The sequence below is a fragment of the Dipodomys merriami genome, unplaced genomic scaffold (genome assembly GCF_024711535.1).
Source record: "Dipodomys merriami isolate MVZ:Mamm:240054 unplaced genomic scaffold, mDipMer1.0.p SCAF_5, whole genome shotgun sequence".
NCBI classification, from domain to species: domain Eukaryota; kingdom Metazoa; phylum Chordata; class Mammalia; order Rodentia; family Heteromyidae; genus Dipodomys; species Dipodomys merriami.
The window spans coordinates 15,175,413-15,196,673 of NW_027206068.1; the positions used below are offsets into that span (position 1 = coordinate 15,175,413).

At 36.2% G+C, this 21,261-nt stretch overlaps 1 protein-coding gene across 5 annotated transcripts in view; it reads right to left on the reverse strand.

Moving 5' to 3' along the window:
- Nucleotides 1-9,674: 9,674 nt before the first annotated feature.
- The window catches only part of Itgb8 (integrin subunit beta 8), an 83,156-nt gene continuing 71,569 nt past the window's right edge, over nt 9,675-21,261 (reverse strand). For 3 of the 5 annotated variants that reach the window (XM_069996125.1, XM_069996123.1, XM_069996127.1), the window contains exons 11-15: nt 19,947-20,172; nt 18,712-18,821; nt 15,381-15,544; nt 15,162-15,271; nt 9,675-14,103 (exon numbers count right to left, since the gene is read on the reverse strand). In XM_069996125.1, the coding sequence (XP_069852226.1) occupies nt 14,007-14,103; nt 15,162-15,271; nt 15,381-15,544; nt 18,712-18,821; nt 19,947-20,172 (707 nt within the window). In that variant the 3' untranslated portion in view covers nt 9,675-14,006. Of the gene's footprint in view, nt 15,272-15,380; nt 15,545-18,711; nt 18,822-19,946; nt 20,173-21,261 lie in introns of those variants that run through there. The other 2 variants (XM_069996126.1, XR_011366887.1) reach the window with 2 other exon arrangements.

Consider the following 21,261-nt stretch of genomic DNA (forward strand, 5'->3'; position numbering starts at 1 on the left):
TCAGGCAGGAAAGTCTGTGAGACTCGTATCTCCAATAAACCACTAGAAAACCAGAAGTGGCACTGTGGCTCAAGTGGTAGAGCTCGCCTTGAGCTGAAGAGCTGAGGGACAGAGTTCAGGCCCAGAGTTCAAACACCATGACCGACCAAATCTCTATCTATCTATCTATCTATCTATCTATCTATCTATCTATCTATCTATCTATCTATCTATCTATCTATCTCTCTCTCTCTCTCTCTCTATCTATCTATCTATCTATGTATCTATGTATGTATGTATGTATGTATGTATGTATGTATGTATGTATGTATGTATGTATCTATCTATCTATCTATCTATCTATCTATCTATCTATCTATCTATCTATCTATCTATCTATCTATGCTGAAAACTCCCAGAAAATATTTGCAGAGCACTTACCTTATAGAGGACTTGTCTCCAAAGTATATAAAGACCTCTTAGTTAATAACAAAAAGGTGAGTAACTTCATTTAAACAAACAGATGGAGGTTTGTACAGATATTTTTTTACCAAAGAAGATATCAATGGTGTGTTAGTTATCTATTGTGTTCCATGGAATTTGGTGCATAGCATAATGATAAATCTGTATCATCTCAACATCATTTTGTAGCTCAAGATCCAGGAATGAACGAGCTGAGTTGTCCTGGATTCTGTTGAAGATGTTACCCAGGGCTGCTGTCTCTGAGGCCCTTAGTGGGAGCTGTAAGATTTGTTTTCAAAGCTGCTCACTCACTTGGCTGGCAAGTTGGTGCTGAGTAATGTCAGGGGGGCTGTGTTCATCCCATGGCTGTCTATGTGGGCTTTTTGAATGTCCTCATAACATAGCAGCTGGCTTTCTTCAAAGCAAGGGAGATTAAGGAGGAAGGGCAATGGCTCCTGGCTTGCACACCATCAGTTCATTGCACCCTGTTAGCTACAACAGAGGAGGGAACTCCACTATCCCAGGATCATGTCAGGGCCCATCAAAGGAAAGCTCATGGAAAGCCCTCAGCCTCTTTAGCCATTAAGGAAATGCTCTGTTAAATAGGTAGAGAAGAGCAGTGCACATTCCTTTGCAGATTCATATATATGTGTGTGTGTGTGTGTGTGTGTGTGTGTGTGTGTGTGTGTGTGTGTTTGTATTGTGAAAACACCGTACAGAGGGGTTACAGTTACATGAGCAAGGTAATGAATACATTTCTTATCAAGCATTGTAGCCTCCTCCTTTGTTTCCCCTACCATCCCTTCCCTCCCCACCTCCATACCTACACTCCCCTCCCCCCGCCTGAATTGTTTGTTTTTCTTTTTTTAATATTTTAAAAATATTTTTGTTGTAAAGATACTATATAGAGGGGTTACAGTTACATGAGTAAGGTAATGAGTATATTTGTTATTAAGCATTGTTACTCCCTCCTTTGTTTTTCCCCACTATCCCTTCCCTCCCCACCTCCCCAACTCCTCCCGCCCCCTCGTCCCACTGGAAGTTGTAAAGTTCCTTTTCATAGTGTCTTGTACATCTCATTGTTACAATGGGTCAACCTGTATCTATGTTTCAGCAGTTTGTTATTTCCCTTCTCCTCCCCAAATTAGAAAAATGTATATACAAGATTCAGGGCACCAGAATCAAATACAGTGACAACAGTGGTTATACCATAGGGAGAAGAACATACAAAAGAAACAAAAAAAACCACACAGTACATTAAAAACAACAACAATAAAGAAAATAAACCTCTTGTGTCCATATCTTGGGGTTCATTTCATTTAGCATCATCTTTTTTTAAATGTTTTTTATTTTGTCAATACTGTACAGAGGAGTTACAGTTACATGAGCAAGGTAATGACTACATTTCTTATCAAGCATTGTTGCCTCCTCCTTTGTTTGTCCCCTACCATCTCTTCTCTCCCACCTCCTCAACTACATTCGCCCCTCCCTGCCTAAATTGTAAAGTTTGTTTTTCAACATAGTGTCTTGTACATCTTATTGTTGCAATGGGTCAACCTGTATCCTTATTTAAACACTTCGTTTCCCTTCCCCTCCCCAAATTATACCAACATCACATACAGTAAAAACAGGGGTTATACCATGGGGTAGAAACATACAAAGCAACAAAAAAAATCACGTGGTTCCTTATAAATACGTTAGAAACAATAGCAAGAAAGAAAACACCACTGTGTCTCTATCTTGGGGTTCATTTCACTTAACTTCATCTTATCTAGTAATATGTACATAGCTTTTTTCTGCTTGTCCTAGACATATATTAGTTATTGCCAATGAGGGAAACCAAAAAGTTAACATTGTGAAACCCAAAGAGGATGCCAAACATCTGAAGCATAAATATATTGCAGATCAGAATCTAAAATGCCATGCCTAGCCAGGCCCCTTGTCTATAATTCTGGCTATTCAGGAGGCTGAGATCAGAAAATTGTGTTATGAAGCCAGTTTGGGCAGAAAAGTCTGAGGGTCTTATCTCCTGTTAACCACAAACAATGAAAAATGAACATAAAAATAAGAAGGAAAATGGGGGTGTGACTCAAGTGGTAGAGCCTTATCCTGAGTGAAAAGCTAATGGACAGGTCCTGAATCCAAACCCCAGAACCACATATCACATAAAATAATATAGTAAACTAGTATCTGTGTATTATGTTATATATAAAATACATAAAAATTAAAATATGCAAAAGAAGTCCCCCTGGGCATCTGTGTTCAGGATTGATGGGTATGGTGTGTGTGTGTGTGTGTGTGTGTGTGTGTGTGTGTGTGTGTGTGTGTGTGTGTGTGTGTGTGTGTGTGTGTGTGTGTGTGTGTGTGTGATCCTGCCCTAACATTTTCCTCCATTTGTCTCTTTCTGATTCTTGAACCACCCACAGCAATCATGAAAACTCGCTACCGCCTTCACTCATCCCCATTTTTAAGACCGCCTTACTCTTTCCTCAATTCTTTAGAAATGTGTGGGTTTCTTCTATTCTGTTCTTGATTTTGAGATTACTGACTAATTAGACAATTATCTCCCCTTACCAGAATAGAGAGAGAAGATGCAGGCTTATTCTTACTGAATGACTCAGGAGGTAGGAAGAAAAACTGCATGTGTATTTCTTAGTAATAGAGGAAATTGAAAAGATGGTATATATAGTTACTGTCCTAGTCATCTAATTTTATTCAGAGCTCTACATAATTTTCTCCAGATGGATTTCATGTTATCAGAGGATAAGGCACTGAAATTGGTCTTTTTTTACAGTTTATTCAAGGACAAATATGTATCATACTATAGTCATTGTTTTAAGTACTGTAAAGAATTTTAGATTTTCTATTTCAAAGTAAAAGTTATTGATCTAACAAAAGGAATCTAGGAAGTTGGGAGATGTACCAAAATTTGAACATTCAATCTCAGACTAAGGTAAGCATTTTCATATGAAAAGTAATCTCATTTAATTGAAATATACCAAAATACAAATTCCAGTGAATTTTAGAAAATTTTAGAAAATTATAGCAATTATCTTCATAAAATATTGTGAGCAAATGCTTTATATTTTTATTTTCCTTCCAGATTCTTTGGTCAAGAGATAGAGCATTGTTAATTATATCCAAGAGCCTATAAATCATTTCTGAGTCTGATGTGATTTTGATGGAAAGAAAATGATTATTTTGTTTCAAATGGTACACTAACCTGTAGTGTGACAATAGACACTCAATTGGGAAATAAATTCCCAAACTAGTAGGAGTCATTTTTCTCTCTTGAGTCTCTCTAGGAGGAGACAATACCTAGGGCTAATCGACCACAAACATAAATCAAGCAATAGATTTCTCTGTATTTTAAATTTAGGCTATCCACTTCAAAAGACCTCCCAACCTTGTGGTTGGGCATATATCTTTATCTATTGTCAAAGAGAGGTGGAAGAAATTGTTTTCTCATTTTTTCCTCTTACCTCATCACTATCTGCACATTCTTCATAGGTTGAGGGTCCCAGAGTCTCAGAACAAGTTCTTAATACCACTTCTTTTGAAAATTTAAAACTGTTGGGTGTAGGCCTCATACTTACTTTGGCATTTTGATGGCTGTTTTTCACAGGTGCCCTGTCTAGACTGATGTAGGAGGACGCCTCTCTGAAATCCTGAACCCTTATTTGTCTGTCTGGTTCTGACTCAGATGTTCAAAATGAATTTTATAGCAATGTTCTATCCTTTAAACATGTCATAAAATATAAGAAATTATATAATCTCAAACAAAAGACCTTTGTGAGAAAATTTGGACAGAATTGTTGTTCTTTGGTAACTAATATTTTAAACCAAATAAATGAGCAATGTACTACAAAAGACAACAAGGGAAAAACTCTAATTTCCAAGTCAATCTGCCTTTCTAATCAATCAATCAATCAATCAATCAATCTGCCTTTCTAATAATCTTCAGAAGGAACAAATAACAGTTATTGTAATGAAATATCTATGACTGCTTAACAAAGTCCAGAATGCCACTCCCAGTCTGCAATTAATTCCTCAGTAATATTCTTTAAAGTGATATTTTAGGTCTCCCACTGTAGTTCCGCTTCGTGGTAGACTAACCTAGATTTTTATGAGAGCCAATCCTTCTAGCTAGCTTGTCAACATTTGTAAGAGAAGATGGACCCTCACAAAAACACAATGTATTTCCAAATTATTCTATGGCCCATTTAGAATGGATTCTATTAAAAAAATAAAATACACAAAATATCACAGCTGGCAATAGATATTTATCTTCCAGTGGAGGTTCATGGAAAACTAAATTGCACATATTCAGACCCTGTAGATTTATATTTTCCATCAACCCAAACATCCTTTCTTTCCTCCTCTCCTGTTTTTTTTTTTTTTCATATGAAAACCATCTGTCCTGGTTTCATTTATCCAATGATGAGAAATGCACTGTTTGTTTTTCTAATGGTTCACTTATTTGGAGGATCTAATCCCTTACATGTAAATGTGTACCTATGCATATATATTCTTTCCCTTTTTTATTCAGTGGTGCCCTCAGAATCTTTCCCCCTTTATCAAGCTACATTATAGCAGAAATACTATCACAATAAGAGAAAAGTGGAATAAAGAAAAAACTGAGGCCTGCCACCAGTTATTCACGCTTGCAATCCCAGCTACTCAGGAGGCTGAGATGTGAGAATCACTGTACAAAGCCAGCCCAGGCAAGAAAGTCCTTAAACTCTTATCTCCAATTAACCAACAGAAAACCTGAAATGGCTCTGTGGCTTAAATGGTACAGTACTTGCCTTGAGCTGAAGAGCTCAGGGACAGTGCCCAGGCCCAGAGTTACAGCCCAATGACTGAAAAAAAATTGACTATGGTATAACCCCTGTTGTCCCTGTATTGGATTCCAGTGCCCTGCATCTTGTACATACATTTTTCTTATTTGGGGAGTGGGAGGGAGAGAAATAACAAAATGTTGAAACAAGGATACAGGTTGATCCATTGTAACAATGAGATGTACAAGCCACTATGTTGAAAATGAACTTTTCAACCTGGTGGGGGGATGAGTTGGGGAAGGAAGGGATGGTAGGAGAAAAACAAAGGAGAGGGTAACAATGCTCAATAGGAAATGTACTCATTACCTTACTCATGCAACTGTAACCCCTCTGTACAGTATCTTTTCAATAAAAATATTTAAGAAATTGAATGCATTCTCACAGAACGATGTTTTCCCCTGGTGCAGTGACTTTTGGAATGGGCTTTAGTATTTCTTAACTATTTTCTTTAATATCCTTTGTAGAGCAAGTTCTCAAGTTCTCTAAACTTCTCTATACCTATAGTCTGGTGGTACAATTTTCATTCTTTAGGAAATGGTTTTTAAACTTTGATGGGCATTAGAACCAGTCAGAGAATTTGTTAAATTATAGCACATTTCTGGGCCTCATTCCCAGAGTTTCTGATTCAGAAAGTCTGGGCTGGAGGCCAAAAATCTACATTTCTAAGTTTTCAGGTGATGTTGATAATGTGGGCTGAGAAGTTACCCTTTACAAACCATGGACTCAGGGTATCCTATCGTTAAGTAGGACAAAATGTAGAAAAATACATTATTGATAAATTGAGATTTTCTTATGTAGATTATTATTTCTTACAGTTTAATAATGGCTAAAGTGAGTTTTGTAAGGAAGTTTTTTTTTTTCTGAAAGAAAAGTTTTCTTAAAGGGTTTTTTTCTGAAAGAAGTACTGAGCATATTAAAACTCCACCAAAGCAAGAGTATTTCTATCACAAATCTAGTCTGAACATTTTTTTCAGATTGGAATACAATTCACTGGGAGTCTGAACAATGCTGAACCCTCAATTCTAAATAATGCACCAGCCTAAGCCAGTGTTGAAGGATGAAAATTGTTGCGACACAAGGTGCCATTTACTTTTCTTCGATAGTTCATCTGCTTCTAGTTATGGGCATGACAATCATATATAAGAAATTACATTAAAAGAGATATCACTTATCTTTCAATTAAGTTTATTTTAACAATATTCAAAAGCGTGATCATTGACATGATTTTAAAAGTCCCAGATTTAGTTTTGTCTAGCCAAATATTTTGATAAAGTGAGAATTTAGTCTAAAAGTCATTGGCAAGAACAATTGGTTTGCAAGGCCAGACAGGAGTTTTATCCAGTTTGGAGAGAAGCCTGTAGTGACTTTTGGAGTTGGCCTTCTAATTCTCTTTGACTGGCTCCTTTGTTTCTAACCTTTGTGGAGCCAGTTCCTGAGTTCTCTCAAGTCCTTCTTGCAGCAGTAACTCAAGATCACTCCCTTCCTACTTCCAGATCTTTTCTTGCTTATGGAAAGTCCTCATGCTCATGTCACTGACTCTGACATGTTACAATTTGAAATGTCCTATTCCCTAGGGCGATCTTTTATTTATTCAGACCTTCCCAGGACCAACATTCGTTTCTCTGTACTTGTTCAAATCTATTCCATTCAGACTATTTAATCAATCTTCCTATATTGACTATTGAGATTGTTACCAGTATTTGGTACTTGGTATCATATCTTGCTTATTCTTTTCTCAATTGTATATTGAGAAGTTGTATGTAAGGATAGAAAGCTATCCACCTATTACAAATTTTACATCTTGGCATACAAAAATATTTGGTACTTTTTTTTTCCCAAAGAAAACGAACTCTTTTACAAGGTAGAAGCCAAACAAACTAATGAACTGTATGGTTAGATTAATGTTTACTTTAATTTTAATGTCCAAATATTTTTTATTTTTAAAAAAATAAACATGCACTCTGAATAACATCAATCAAAAAGTACACAGAAAAAAAGACAAAAAATAAGTCTACACATGAAAATGATTGTCACTAGGTAAATGTTATTTTCAATATTTTCCCACACTAGTCTTAAGTAGTATTTAATTTCAAATTAAAGTAATTTAATAATATTAAGTACTTCAGAGCACCTAATAAAATTTACAGAAGGTATTAGAAAGCATGAATCAATATTTAAAAATTATAGTTTACACAGTAAGTACATATCAATCAGATTAAATTCTAGTACTATCTCTTTGCTGTGTAAAATCTTAAAAAATTTTCCTTCCTAGCCATGGAAACTTGATATTCTTGGTCTAGAAATAAAGGTCTGAATAACCTAGGACCTTTGAGTTACTGCCTTTCATTGTCCCACATTGTATCTCAACGAGATTTTTAACATTGATGGATGAAGTCTAGACTCTGTTGCCTTTGGTTATGCTTTACTATTTACTATTTCTGCAAATCAATGCTGCCAGTCTTTCCTGTAAAACCAGCACTGTCTTCCATGATTTTTTTTTTTGTCATGGGGCTTGAACTCAGGGCTTGGGTGCTACTCTGAGTTCTTTTTGCTCAAGGGAATCACTCTACCAGGTTGAGCCACACCTCCACTTCCAGTTTGAGATAGGGTCTCATGGACTTTTCTGTTTGGGCTGACTTTGAACAGTGATCCGCAGATCTCAGCCTCTTGAGTAGCTAGGTTTAGCGGTGTGAGCAACCAGTGCTCAGATCTTCCATGGACTTTTAAAACTCTTCTAATCCTGGCATCAAAGTGCCCTTCCAATTTCATTTTTCAGGCTCAATCACTTCACTTTTCCTTTGTAGTATTTAGGCATATATATTAACTCTACTTTATTATCACATATGCTTTTGGTGGCATGAGGACAACTGTTAACCTATGGTAACTAGTAAAACCTATGTGCACAATGTATGGTCAGTTATTTATGGAAACACAATGAATCCTGCCACTTACTTAGACTCTTAGATATATTTATGTGAGATCCTAATTTCTTTACATCTCCCTTTTCTTATTTAGAAAATCAAGGATAAATGTATTTCTGTTGCTGCTGATTCAGTGAGACAATTGTATACATTGACTACTGCCGCGAGTGTGCAGATTTTCTGCAAGAAGGTCAAATGCAGCGATTTTATGAAGAAGGATAACCTTCCAAGGATTTGCCCTGACATGAACATTAGAGGTAAATGGGGAAATTCTGACAGCTTCAGGACAAGACGTCCTTTACTCTGGTCGTCTTAGATAGAAGGAAAAAGAAAGTGAGGACTGCAGGTGGTGGCACTATAGCCATGCTTAGGTACTATTTTTAGATACTGATTGGCAGTACCTATATTTAGTTGCAAAGGAATCTTGGATTTCAGTCTCAATTTTATACTTTGCTGAGCTTCAGGAGGTAGAGTCTCCTGAAGAGTCAGGGGAGAAATGGGGCTAATAACAGTCACAACAAAACCCGGACTGCAAGCCTTGAAAGACTGCAGTTCAAACCCAACTGGGTGGATTTCCAACGAAGGCCTGTGAGACTGATTTTCTCATAGATTCTTTCTGATCTCTCTAGCACAATCCTTCTGTTATTCTTTAGCTTAAATAAAGCAAAACTCACAACATAGAGATTTTAACACATTTGTTTAAATATGGCTTTAGAAATTACAATCGACGCTTATAAATATGTTAGATTTGTACTAAGGCTTAAACTATACATTTAATAGCAGAAGTCCATTGTAGGTAGAAAAGGTCTGTTTTATAAGTGTATATATGTATATATATACATATATATGTATAGATAGATTTATCTAAATCTATCTATATAGTTGTATATTTTACGCCCCCAAATTCAGAGTGCTCTACTCATTGACACAAGGACAGACATCCCAACAAAGATCAATATATAGCTTCTCTCAGAAGCAGCTCCTGTGTTCACCCTAGCATCAAGGGCGGTCTTCTCCTCTCTCTCTGTCCACAGCCACAGAACTGATTTCCCCCGCCCACCCCCAACTTCTTGGAAAGCTGAGGAGTGTATTGGAGCTCAGGATGCAAATGGCAAAGTAGAGCACTCAGAATTTGGGGGCCTTAAAAGATAAATCGATATAGATAGATAAAGATCTAAGTATAGAGATATATCTATAGAAAGATATATAGATCTCTCTCCATATATATGTATATATGTATATATTTAGTTCTTTGCCATTCTCTATGTTTCTAGAATTATGTTGTTACCAAAAGAGAAAATGACAATTAGCATCATTCCTTCCTCTTCATGCTTGGCTCTGCAATATTTTAGGTTTTATACTATGCAATGCACCCTGCCAACGATAGTACATGAGGATTACCACATTTTCTCGTGTGACAATGTGATGTTTGTCTGGCAGTTTTGAAGGTCATGAAACACATGATAAAGAAGCATTCTGTGTATTCTTAGGTTCTTGCATTTTTATTTTAAAACAAATTTCACATAGATTAAGATCTACTATTAAACAACATGGTACATTAATTAAATGCCTTGTCATAACTATTTTAAGCTCTGTTAGAAAAATAAACATCTCACAACAATCTACAGTGTCAGCTCTTTAATAAATACATAAAACAGAAGTTAGTAGTCAATCAGTTATGTGAACAGGTTCATAGTACATTATGTGAAATTATCATATTCTCAATCTCCATTGTCATGTAAGGCAATTTAACTTTATGTGTAGTCCAAAGCCAGAAATAATACAAAACATCTCCAGTAAGAATTTGTTTCCTCCTTATAGCTTTTGTATATTCAAATATTTTAATTTAAAAATACATTCTATATTAAAATTTTTTTACAAAGGCAGTACCTGTTAAATGAAACAAAATAAAGTTATGTCACTGATAATTTAAGAACATTTCTAATTATTTTTGCAGAGGTTTATAAAAACCTTAGCAAAGCAGCTGGCAAATGTAAAATAGTTTTAAAGATTTAAATATACACAAACTGAATTTCTATATTAATATGTACAAATTTGCACTTTTCATAATTTAGAGTTAAAATATCTTGCACTCCATATTTTCAATAGCATCTCTGTACCAGACTTGTCTCACAGTCACATTTGTCCGTGGGGCAATGCAAATTCAGTAAAGGATCTTCAGGCAGGTCCTATTTCCACCCTGATGGTCACAGTGGTTTTGTTATTCTGTCCTGTTTGGCAATTTTAACTGAAATGAGCGAGAGAAGCTAGAAACCCAATCAAAAGAGTTAGCTTACAAAAGTAAATTTTATTCAGAAAAGTATGTCAGGTAGATATAAGAGTAGTGTTGTTACTCTGTTATTTCATTAAAAGCTGCCCAGAGAGTTGAACAATTGTTTCACATGATTAAAATAACTTAAATATGCAGTTTTACAATCATCATTACATGGGGTTGGCAGGAAATTTATCCGAGCTGAGGAACATCTCAAATGAACAGAAAGGATTAAGACAAATAAGAAAAGCAAAGATCAAAGACAAGAGTTGTTTTCCACAAACTGAAAGTTGCATCATATTTTTCTCCTGTCATTGACATAAGACATACAAAATGCTGTAAAATCTATTGTGATGGTTTTCATGTAATATTTTTCCAGTTGATTAAAAAAGGGAGATGATTTTTACAAAAGAAAGGAATAGAAGGAATTTTGTTAAGAAAATTGTGAGAAAACCACCCATTCTTGTTAATTAAGATAGCTAGATAGCTTTGCTGAAATGACAAGTACTACTACAAAACATAAACAGAAGTTTGAAGCTTTCAAAAGTTCGGGATACACAGGATTTTAGCCTATATTCATTTAGGCTCCAAATGGAGTTGCATGTGATTCAGTTACACTGAAAATTAGCCTCCCACATTATCATGAACGAATTCACAAACATTGATAAGAAAAAGAATATCCCTACATCCATGACTGATTAGTTAAAATTGAATTAGTGTAATACTACCCAAGCTATACCTAAGTTGCCAACAAGTTCAAGAGACATCACAGCTATAGAAATGTTACATTTAAAATATGAGTGCCCTAGAATTACTGAGACACATATAGGGATATATATAACCAGCTGCACATAAGAAAGTTGCTATGGAAGAGTTATGAAAGAAAAGAAAAAGGAAATGATTTGAGAGAATGCTAGTTCTATATTCATTTGAAGAGGTTTGAATGGCATGAAATGGAGCTCTTTAGCCAATATATGTGATGATAGTTATAAATTAAATATCAAGAGTAAGAAAAATAAGAGTATGCACAATGATTGAGCTGTGTAATTGCATTTCATTTGCTGTTTTAATGAAAATGTATAGGTCTCAAATCCTTCAGAATGGAAAGCATTATGAAAACTTACAATTCTTAGCTTTTAATTGGTCTCTCAGATTCGAATGTATGTTAAAATCAATAAAGTATTTGGAGATGAAGGACATATTTATACCATTAAATGATGTTCATTTGTTTCACATTTGTTTCACAATGAGTGTTAGTAAGCTTGAAGCATTTGAGCAATTCCTTGGGCAAAGTAATCAAAGAAAACAAGAGTAAAGAAAAGAAGGAAAGGCTAGAAAAGTATAATTGACTTTACCAGGTTAGCAGGAGCAATAAGATTCTATAATTTTCATAGCTTATCATAAGATATTTCAGTGTTTTATGGATGCCCATTTCTATTCACAAGAATCGTTTCCAGAGAGATTAAATAGATATTACAAATACCTGTGATTTTATTCTTTGGTGAAGTATTGCATCTGATGCATCCACTATCTTTGATTTTTAAAAAATTTAATCCCCAGATATACTTATGGTTAATTTTTTTTAAACAAAAGTTAAATTGAACATTTGGGACAGATTTTCAGTGAATTCCTAAGTCTGCCAAAGAATGTAGAGGGCTTTATAAATAGTAGAAAATTCCAAACTTATAGCAAATTTCTATAAACATTTTTGCACTGCAATATAAAGATGTCTCAGAGAAAGAAGTTGCATGCAGCTTTGTTTGTGTGTGTGTGTGTGTGTGTGTGTGTGTGTGTGTGTGTGTGTGGTGTGTGTGTGTGTGTGTGTGTGTGTGTGTGTATAATATGGCACTTTTTAAATTGTTACCTACTTTAGGACCTAAAATATGCTTCTGAACCAAAAATGTTGTTCAAGTTCTTAATTTTTTCTAATAATTTAAGATTAGATTAGTCATGTTTAATATCAATAAATCTCAAAAGGCTCCTGTGTTCATAGTAGTTGAAAGTGAGCTCTATTTACATGTTATTAAATCTAAGGATACCCTGTATCACCTTTTAATTAATTCTAACTAGTCAAATAATAAGTCTCTCCTCACAATGCACTACATAATTATTCAAGTAAAATATAATCTCTAAACTCATTAAGAATTAGCTCTTTAAGAAAGGTTAAAAGGAAGCATTAAGAAATCCCAAGTTTAACTACATATCATCACCTAGCTCTGAAATTACTTCCTGTGGTACCAGTATTGGTCCATTTTAAGTTAGTGCAAACAATAATGGTTTGGAAAATATAAACCTTTGATTTTTTATGATTTCATTTTATTATGCTCTTTTGCTCATTACACAGGGAAGTAAGATTATTTTGTATAAACACTGTTATGTTCATTTTTAAATGATCAACATATTATTTCTACTTTTTCCTCTTAGTGACTTGTCAAGTATCCCTTTGTGTTTACCACAGAATACTATAGGTGACAGAGGATAAAATGCAATTTTTATTTTATCTTCAGTGACCAAAGCTTTCATTACACTTTCTTCTTCTTTTTTGCTTTTACTAGGGCTTAAATTCAAGTCCTTGCAACTTTGGAGATGCGTTTCTTTCTCATCACTGTTATGCTTCACTGCATGGACCAAACCTCCAGCCTGGACCTTTACTAGACAATTGGAGATGAAGTCACTTAGCCTTTATGCCCCAGGGGTTGGCTTCAAATTGAGGTCTTCCAGGTCTCAAGTCCCTGAGTAACTATGATTATAGCCATTCGTGCCTGATATATTAGCGACCAAAGTATTTTCTTACATAAGTGAATCACAGTACTAAACTAGGAAAACACCCCTAATCTTTTTCTCTTAGCGAAAGAAATGTAATTCAGTTTAACATCCTAATTGCTTTGTTGCAGTCTGGATCTATTGCATGTAGAACAATCTATGTGTTTTCAGTTCTCTTTAGAGGAGAATGGAAGTAAATCTTCATTATAATGCAAATATCTAGAATTTCACTGAGGTTCTGGAAGACAGCAAATACAGGAGGTTAGTTATTAGATCATATTTTTAAGTGAATTCTTCAGAACTACACACAGGACAGTTGGAAGTTAGAATTCATGGGTCTCTGTATCAGGGCTTCGAGATGAGCAGTGTACTACTCCAGGGAGCACTGGAGGTTAGAAGGGAGCCATGCGGGCTAGGATGTGAAGGAAGGATTCTCCTGTTGTTATGCCATGCTGCAGTCTCTTATCAGGAGGGGATGGGCAGAGAAACCTGGAAACCCATTATGAACCATTCAGTTTAACTTAATGTGCTGTGAAATTTTCTCATTCTCATATACTTAAGACATCAGTAAATCATACTTGCCAATTGAATGTTTAAAACTTCAGGAGGTAGCATTATATTGTGCAAAGGACCTTGTAATGAGAAGGCAGCTAATTTCTAATGTGGTCACTTTACTGCTTGGGTAGTTTTTTTGAGGGTTTTTTTTTTTGAGAAATCATTTAAAATTTCTAAACTCAGTTCTATGGCTAACTGCAAGGAGGAATTAGCTTATTCTGAATCCCTTACCTTATCACCTACCTTCCTCCAATTTTGTACTTTTAAGAACTCTGGTGAGTAGGGCTCAGTAGATTCAGGGCAAGAAGGTCTTTTGGTGCATGGAAGAGCAAAAAAGAATAGTTTTGCATTTGAGAAATGTTGATATCTACTTGAAATCAAGACCTAAGAAACCCTATTTAAAATATGGTATTTGACTAGAAGCAGAATTTCTAAATATCTTGTGCATTTCAGTTTACCAATTTCAATTCACTGTTAGATCAAATGAAATGGTGAAATCATCCAGTTTACCAGGTAAGAAGATATGAAACTCCTCATCTTCAAACAACAAACCCCTTTAGATTTAGAAGATACTTTACAGTGTCTTATTAACATTCAGCTTTTACAACTAGTATTCTAATAAAGTGACAATGTATTACAGGTTTTTATGGCAGTAGTAACTTAGCACTTATTAAATCCAGTCATCTGTGACATAAACATCCTGAAAGGAAGAAAAACAAAACATAAATGGCAAAAGAAGAGAAGGTTGGATTCAGCATCCATTTTCGAAAAGTGGCAAACATAAATACACATGCAACAAACTATACAGTTTCAAAAGCAAAACCCATTACAATTAAGACTCTGTCCACCTCTTGAAGGGGTGAAACTCTAACCATTTATTCATCTGACTGTTCTTGTCTAGCCTCTTCCAATTGTTGAAGTGTGCAGTCACTTCAGAATGGAACTGCCAGATTAGATACTTCTCACCTGCATGCTCGGTGCAGGGCTCACTGCATCCTTGCAAAGACACAGTGCTAATTTGCCTGTGAACATTGTGTCTCTCAAGGAAGCAGAAGAAGGGCAGGTATCTGTAAAGTGTAATCAGTGCTCTTCAGAATACCTACATTCTATGCTGCTCTAAATAAGTTATATATTACAGTAAAGTGCTACAATGACACTAGTCTTTAAACAGTAGTAAGACACATTTTTCTCTGAAAAATTCAGCAGCTAGGTGAGTCACATGACGATGATGATGCTTGCCAGCACTCAACCAGGAAGGGACACAATCTTGAACAACTTGTTTTCTCCTGTGACTATTTTTTAGTAGCAATTATTGTAAAAATCCAGTTTCCCATAGAATACTATTTTATCTTTGCTTAGAAGTTGCACCTGAAAGTCTCATGAGCATTTAGTTTGCTGATATCCAGTTTTATTTCTTCAGGTTTCTCACGTCGGTAGGTTACTGTTCTTGTGCAAACACTTTGTAGAAGCAATTTATCCTTGATGGAGAAGAAATAGTATTATTAATTAATTAGTAATTAAGGGCCTAAATATTGTAACTAGATCATAATGTACTGACTGCTCCTTTTTTAAAAAAAATTCACTAACCTTTTTTGAGGTGGGTGCTCTGTAATCTGATGAAGACTTGATTTTATTACTATTCCATTGTAGTATCACCTGTCTAACAATAAGGACTTTAAGCAACCCAATCAAGAATGTAACTATGAATATGATGAAAAATATTCTTAAGTAACTTGGAGTAGATAAGCATTCTGCAAGAGAGCAAACAAATAAACATGTTTAAAACACATCAAGGGGATAAATCAAACATTTCTATCAAGTCCAGGCTGCTTACACCTCAATGAATAGACTCAGAGATATTCACAAATCTGAATTTCTGAAAAAAACAAGGGACTGAAATTACTGTTGATTCAAAATAGTCAACTTTAATTTTTATTGCATATTTGTTATTAAGATGTTTCCAACAGAAAACCTTCCTTTGGAGAATAATCACAAATTATTGCATTATTTCTTTACAACTTGATTCTGTAATTACATTAGATGGGCTATGCCCAAGTCCTTTACCCAAAGGGGGAGTTTCTGTGTGTGTGTATGTGTGTGTGTGTGTGTGTGTGTGTGTGTGTGTGTGTGTGTTGTTGATGTTGGGCATTATGTCAAAAATAGCATTTTAAAAAGTTATTTCATGGTTCAGGGCTTTAGCATATGTTTCCTTTGTTACTCTTCTTCTTCATTTGCTGAATACCAGCAATGGAAACTACAGCAAATATCTATAGAAGCTAAATTCAGTACTCTTCTAATTGAAGCATAAATATTCCCTCTGAAAGCTCAGTGTAAGATTTCATTATTCTTACACATGGCTTCACCAGGAAATAGGAGTGTCCAATTTGGGAAAATACACAAAGCTCTTGCCTCACTTTTTTATTAATTGAATTTTTACTTGTCTGTTCACTGAATCTATTCTGCTTGCTTCCAAAATTTCATTACGTGTTTCTTTTCTGACCACAAATAAATACAAGAGAAAGCAATACCAATGCCATGGTGGGAATTGCAGCATGCTGAGACCTCTCTCTCTTTCAGCAACAGACCTTTGGCAAAACTCTCACTGGAAAATCTGCAGGCTCTGTTGTTGCCAGAGGTATCACCCTAATCTTAGAGGAACAAGGTTGCACAATACTGGGTATTTCACAGGAGTCATCAGCGGCTCCAGATTCATAAATGACTTCCTGGCCTAAAAAGGTATTGGTTCCTCTGCCCACTTCTGCAGACTTTGGGGACCTCATCTAAAAGTTGAAGTCATCCTTGACTCTAGAGAGCTTGAGAATAGCACTGGGTGACTTAGGTCCCAATTTTGAGTGATAACCAGCTATGCTCTTGAATAACGCAAAAGCCCACATGACAAAGACAAATGATCCTCTCCATAAATGAAGACTGAATAGAGATGGATTTCTTTTAATTACTTCAAAGGGAACTTGAGAAGAAGGTCAAAGACAGACCCCAGGGTTACTCACTGGAGTGAAAACACCAGGTGCTTGGCGTAAGACTTTTATGTTTATAGATTGTATGGCAGTGGAATCTGAGCTGGAGTGTTTGAAGGGTGATGGCCTTTGAACTCCCACAGCCACCTTCAGGTTAATGGCCCTCTTGCCTTTTGTCCTGATGGACTGTCAGGTTCCTTGGCTGATTGAGGCCACTAGACAGCTAGTGCAGATCTGATCCCATTTCCTGGCTTTTTGCCTGGTAGACTTAGCCAGAGAGACTGAAGGAAGGCTCTTTAAGTGTGATTGAGTGGATAGATAATAAGAGGTGCCTAACCAATGCCCTTTCCCCCTCTTGGCACAAAAGTTGTCAATGGGAAGGGAGCCCGCTAGCTACTAAATACATTTCAGAGATATTTCTAGCAGGTTAATACAGAGGACATTATTGTGAGTTCAAATTTGCATGAATTTTGAAATGCTGTAGAGGGTCAAACATTTAGCTCTGGCCTATGCTTTTCTTATTTTAGGACAGGCCAGGGCTTTTCTTAAGGAGCTTTAAGGAAATTCTGTTTGTAGCAACACTTAAGGGAGTATAGTGTTTACTTCATGTAATAAATGATATGTTGACAGTAAGGGCCCTATTTGTTATAAAGACTACTTGGCTTTCTACAGTGGTATTACAGTCCCAGCTGGCAGCATATGGGGCTGTTTCAGAACCAAATTCATTATGGGTTAAGATGAGGGTGGATACGAGGAAAAAGGAAACAAATCTCAAGACAAAGTTTATTCTGCTTTGACATCTCCCTAAGAGCTGGGATTTTTCTTCCAGTATGGAGGAGAGACTTGCAACAGTAAAAGTAGTTTCAATGAAGACAGTAGGAGAAATTTCAGTGACACCCTCATTTCAAGATTAATTTCTAATTCCTTCTATTTCTTACCTCTGTCCAAAGTTGGGTTCTGACTTTTGAGACTTAATAATTTCATGTATGTGTGTGCATGTTGGTAATGGGGTTTGAATTCAGAGCCTGGGTACTGTCCCTAGCTTTTCAGAGCTAACACTCTGCCACTTGAGCCATACCTCCACTTCTGGTGGTGGTTAATTAGAGGTAACAGTCTCACAGACTTTTCTGCCTGGGCTGGCTTCAAACTTGAACCTCAGATCACAGCCTCCTGAGTAGCTGGGAATACAGGCATTAGTCTCTGGTGCCCAATGAGTTCTAATAAAATTTTGTTTCTGAATAGTCTTAGCTTCTTCTCAGCCTACCTTGTGGTTATTAAGTGTAGTATTACTTTTTTAAATTTAATTTTATCATCAAGGTGATGTACAGAGGGGTTACTGTTAAATATATAAGGTAGTGAGTACATTTCTGGCCGAACTTGTGTAATATTTCTTACAGCTTAAAAAAACTCTTCCGCCTTGTCTTTCCCCATGTATGTATAGGTATATATGCATAGGTTATTTTAGATACTTTTTTCATCTTCAGTGGTTCATTTAATATCATATTTTCAAGAATGGTATTACCATCACCAGGAGCTGTGATAGAGTAGTAGTCTTGATGGAAAAACAAACAAACCAACCAACCTCAGGGTCAATGGCCAGGCCCTGAGTTCAGGTCCCAGTGTGTGTATGGTGGTCTTAGGGTTTGAACTTGACAGCTGGACACTATCCTTGAGTTTCTCTGGCTCCAGGCTAGTGCTCTACCACTTGAGTCACAACTCTAGTTCTGGCTTTTTTTGGTGCTTAATTGGAGATAAGAGTTTCATAGACTTTCCTGCCTAGGCTGGCTTCAAAGCATGATCCTCAGATCTCAGCCTCCTGAGTACTAGTGTGAGCCACTAACTTCCAGGTTTTCCTTTAACTTTTTTTTTTTAATTTTTAATTTTTTCCCTCTGATCCTTTCTATTGCTTGGTTAAGTGATTTGAGGATGAGCTTGTGGTTTACCTGGTATCTGGTCTGCATAGAGCTGCTGCTCTGCAAGAGCACATGAGGTTTTACACTGGTCACGTAGCGCTTGAGACAAATTGTGAGGGTGAAGGCATTGCAGACAGTTCCTGTGAGGGGAATTGAAAACAGTTATTGCTCTAACATGGTGGTAGAATACAGTGTTTTAAAGGACAAATAAAATAACAAAATAGTGAGGAGATATTTGAAATTTTAATGAGGTGCATCAGGAAAAAAGATAGCATTAGGATGTTGACATACTGCTTTTCCAAATGATTTAAACAAATTATTATGTATAATTTTAAAAAGTCCACTTGAGTTAATGATCTGATAAAAGTAAATATTTAAAAAAATCAGAATAAATCAAATAGGAAAATGAAGTAATATTTAGCTTTGTAATCTTAGAGCAGGTCTTGAATTTCACAGGAAAATTAATTATTAATTATCTAAAACTATTAATTTTACCTTATTTAACATTATCTTCCATTTATGTACTGTTGATTTATAAAGTGCTTCATAGCCATTTTATTATCATTAAAATATTAAAATTAAAATGCAATATCAATAGCTAACATTATTCTGTGATTACTATGCACCAAATATATTCTGTCATATATAAATTATTTAATTGTTTCACAGAACTCTTGTAAGGTATTATGATTACCATTCTTCTTTCAAACTAAGGCCCACTTTGACAACTTGTAGTGTATCAAACAAGTACCTAGGAAGGGGTTCCTATTTTCAGAAATTATTTCTGAAAATAACCTATGGGAGTGAATATGCAGATTTATTCTGAATACAGCTACCTAGTGGGCCAAAGATTAGGATCTAAGTTTCTAGCTCTTAAATTTCCCTATTCCATTTTATTTGTACCAGTTTTGGGGCTTGAACTCAGGGCCTGGGTTCTATCCCTGAGATCTTTTGCTAAAGGCTGGCACTCTACCACTGCAGCCACAGCTCCACTTCTGTTATTTTTGGTACTTAACTGTAGGTAAGAGTCTTACTGACTTTTCTGGCCAGGCTGGCTTCGAATCAAGATATTTGGATATCATCCTCCTGAGTAGCTAGGATTACAGGCATGAGCCACTGGTACCTCATTCTAATATTATCATTATTATTATCATTATCATTATCATTATTATTTGCAACTACTGAGATTAAGGAAGATAGACTAATGAAGAACCAAAGGCAGCCAGCCTAAAGGACTGCTTTGCTTGTGCTGGCATCAGTCATACCAGTTGTCACTGCAGGCTGTGGGACAGGTGGGGCAGTGTTCACAGAAGCGCCCGATGCTCCTGGGATCCGTGCATTCACACTTGCCACACACACAGGTGCCTCTCCCACTGCACACCTGGCCCTGGGAGTTGACACACTGCTGGGCTGATGCTGATGGGCACTGGCACCGATCCCCTTCCCAGCCAACGAAGCACTGGCATCTTCCTGCTTCACATTCTCCATGCCCTGCAACGAGGTCACCCCAGGACCTAAGTTACCATCACCATTGACTTTGCCACAAGTCCCCAAACCAGATTCCTATCTCTCCGGCAACAGTCTCAGTTGAATGAATAAAGGACGCTTTCTACAAGGTTAGACTAAACAATGCCAGGATTTAGGAGTATCTACATTTAAAGTTGTTTAAATGTAGATAATGTCTCCATACTAATATATTGTGCCAACAAATATGGAGGGAGTACTTTGATGTTATTCAGCACTTGATTTTATATTAAAGAATAACACTATGAAGAAGTTGAAGTAACATGTTACTTGAAGTTTTAAATTGATGACTTTTGGGTGTATGAAGGTGTGGGTATGCTGGTATTAGGGCTTGAACCCAGGGCTTCAACATTCAACTTCTGGCTTTTAGACTTGATGTTGGTGCTCTCTCAATTGAGTCACACCTCTACTCTTGGTTTATTGCTGATAATTGGAGATAGAGGTCTCACTGACTTTTCTGAATAGTCTGCCTTAGAATCACAATCCTCAGATCTCAGCCACCTGAGTAGTTAGGCTGACAGGAGGGAGTCATCAGTGCCCAGCTTTCAATGAATGACTTCTATAGTCTATTCCATTAGTCTTTCTATTGCTAATGGTAAGTTTAGGAGAGGATGGAACAAAGCCTCAGTGTTGGTCGTAGTATGTCTCATGAGAAGTTGAAAAATCCTTTCATATCCTCCAGATGTGACATGAGCTGTTCTTAGGTAGTAAATGAAAAAGAGGAAGATGACATGTGGGAGATAAGGATGGATGGGGGAAAGGATGGGGAAGAGCACTTATGTGAGCAAATTCCCTGTAGAAATGTTGGTTAAGCCTAATTAAATGAATTTTACACTGCAGAAAGTGCCAAAAATTTCATATGCCAATATGAAATAAAAATTTCCAAAAGAGGTACATTTTATAGGGTTACATAGTTTTTCCCAAGCTTATTTGACTACAGACAAAACAACTTTCTGTTTTCTTCTCTCCCTTCTTCGCTTCACCCTATCTCTCTCTTATTTCTGAATATCACACAGATTAGCTATCTCATACACTGTGATGGATGGCTCAATTTGC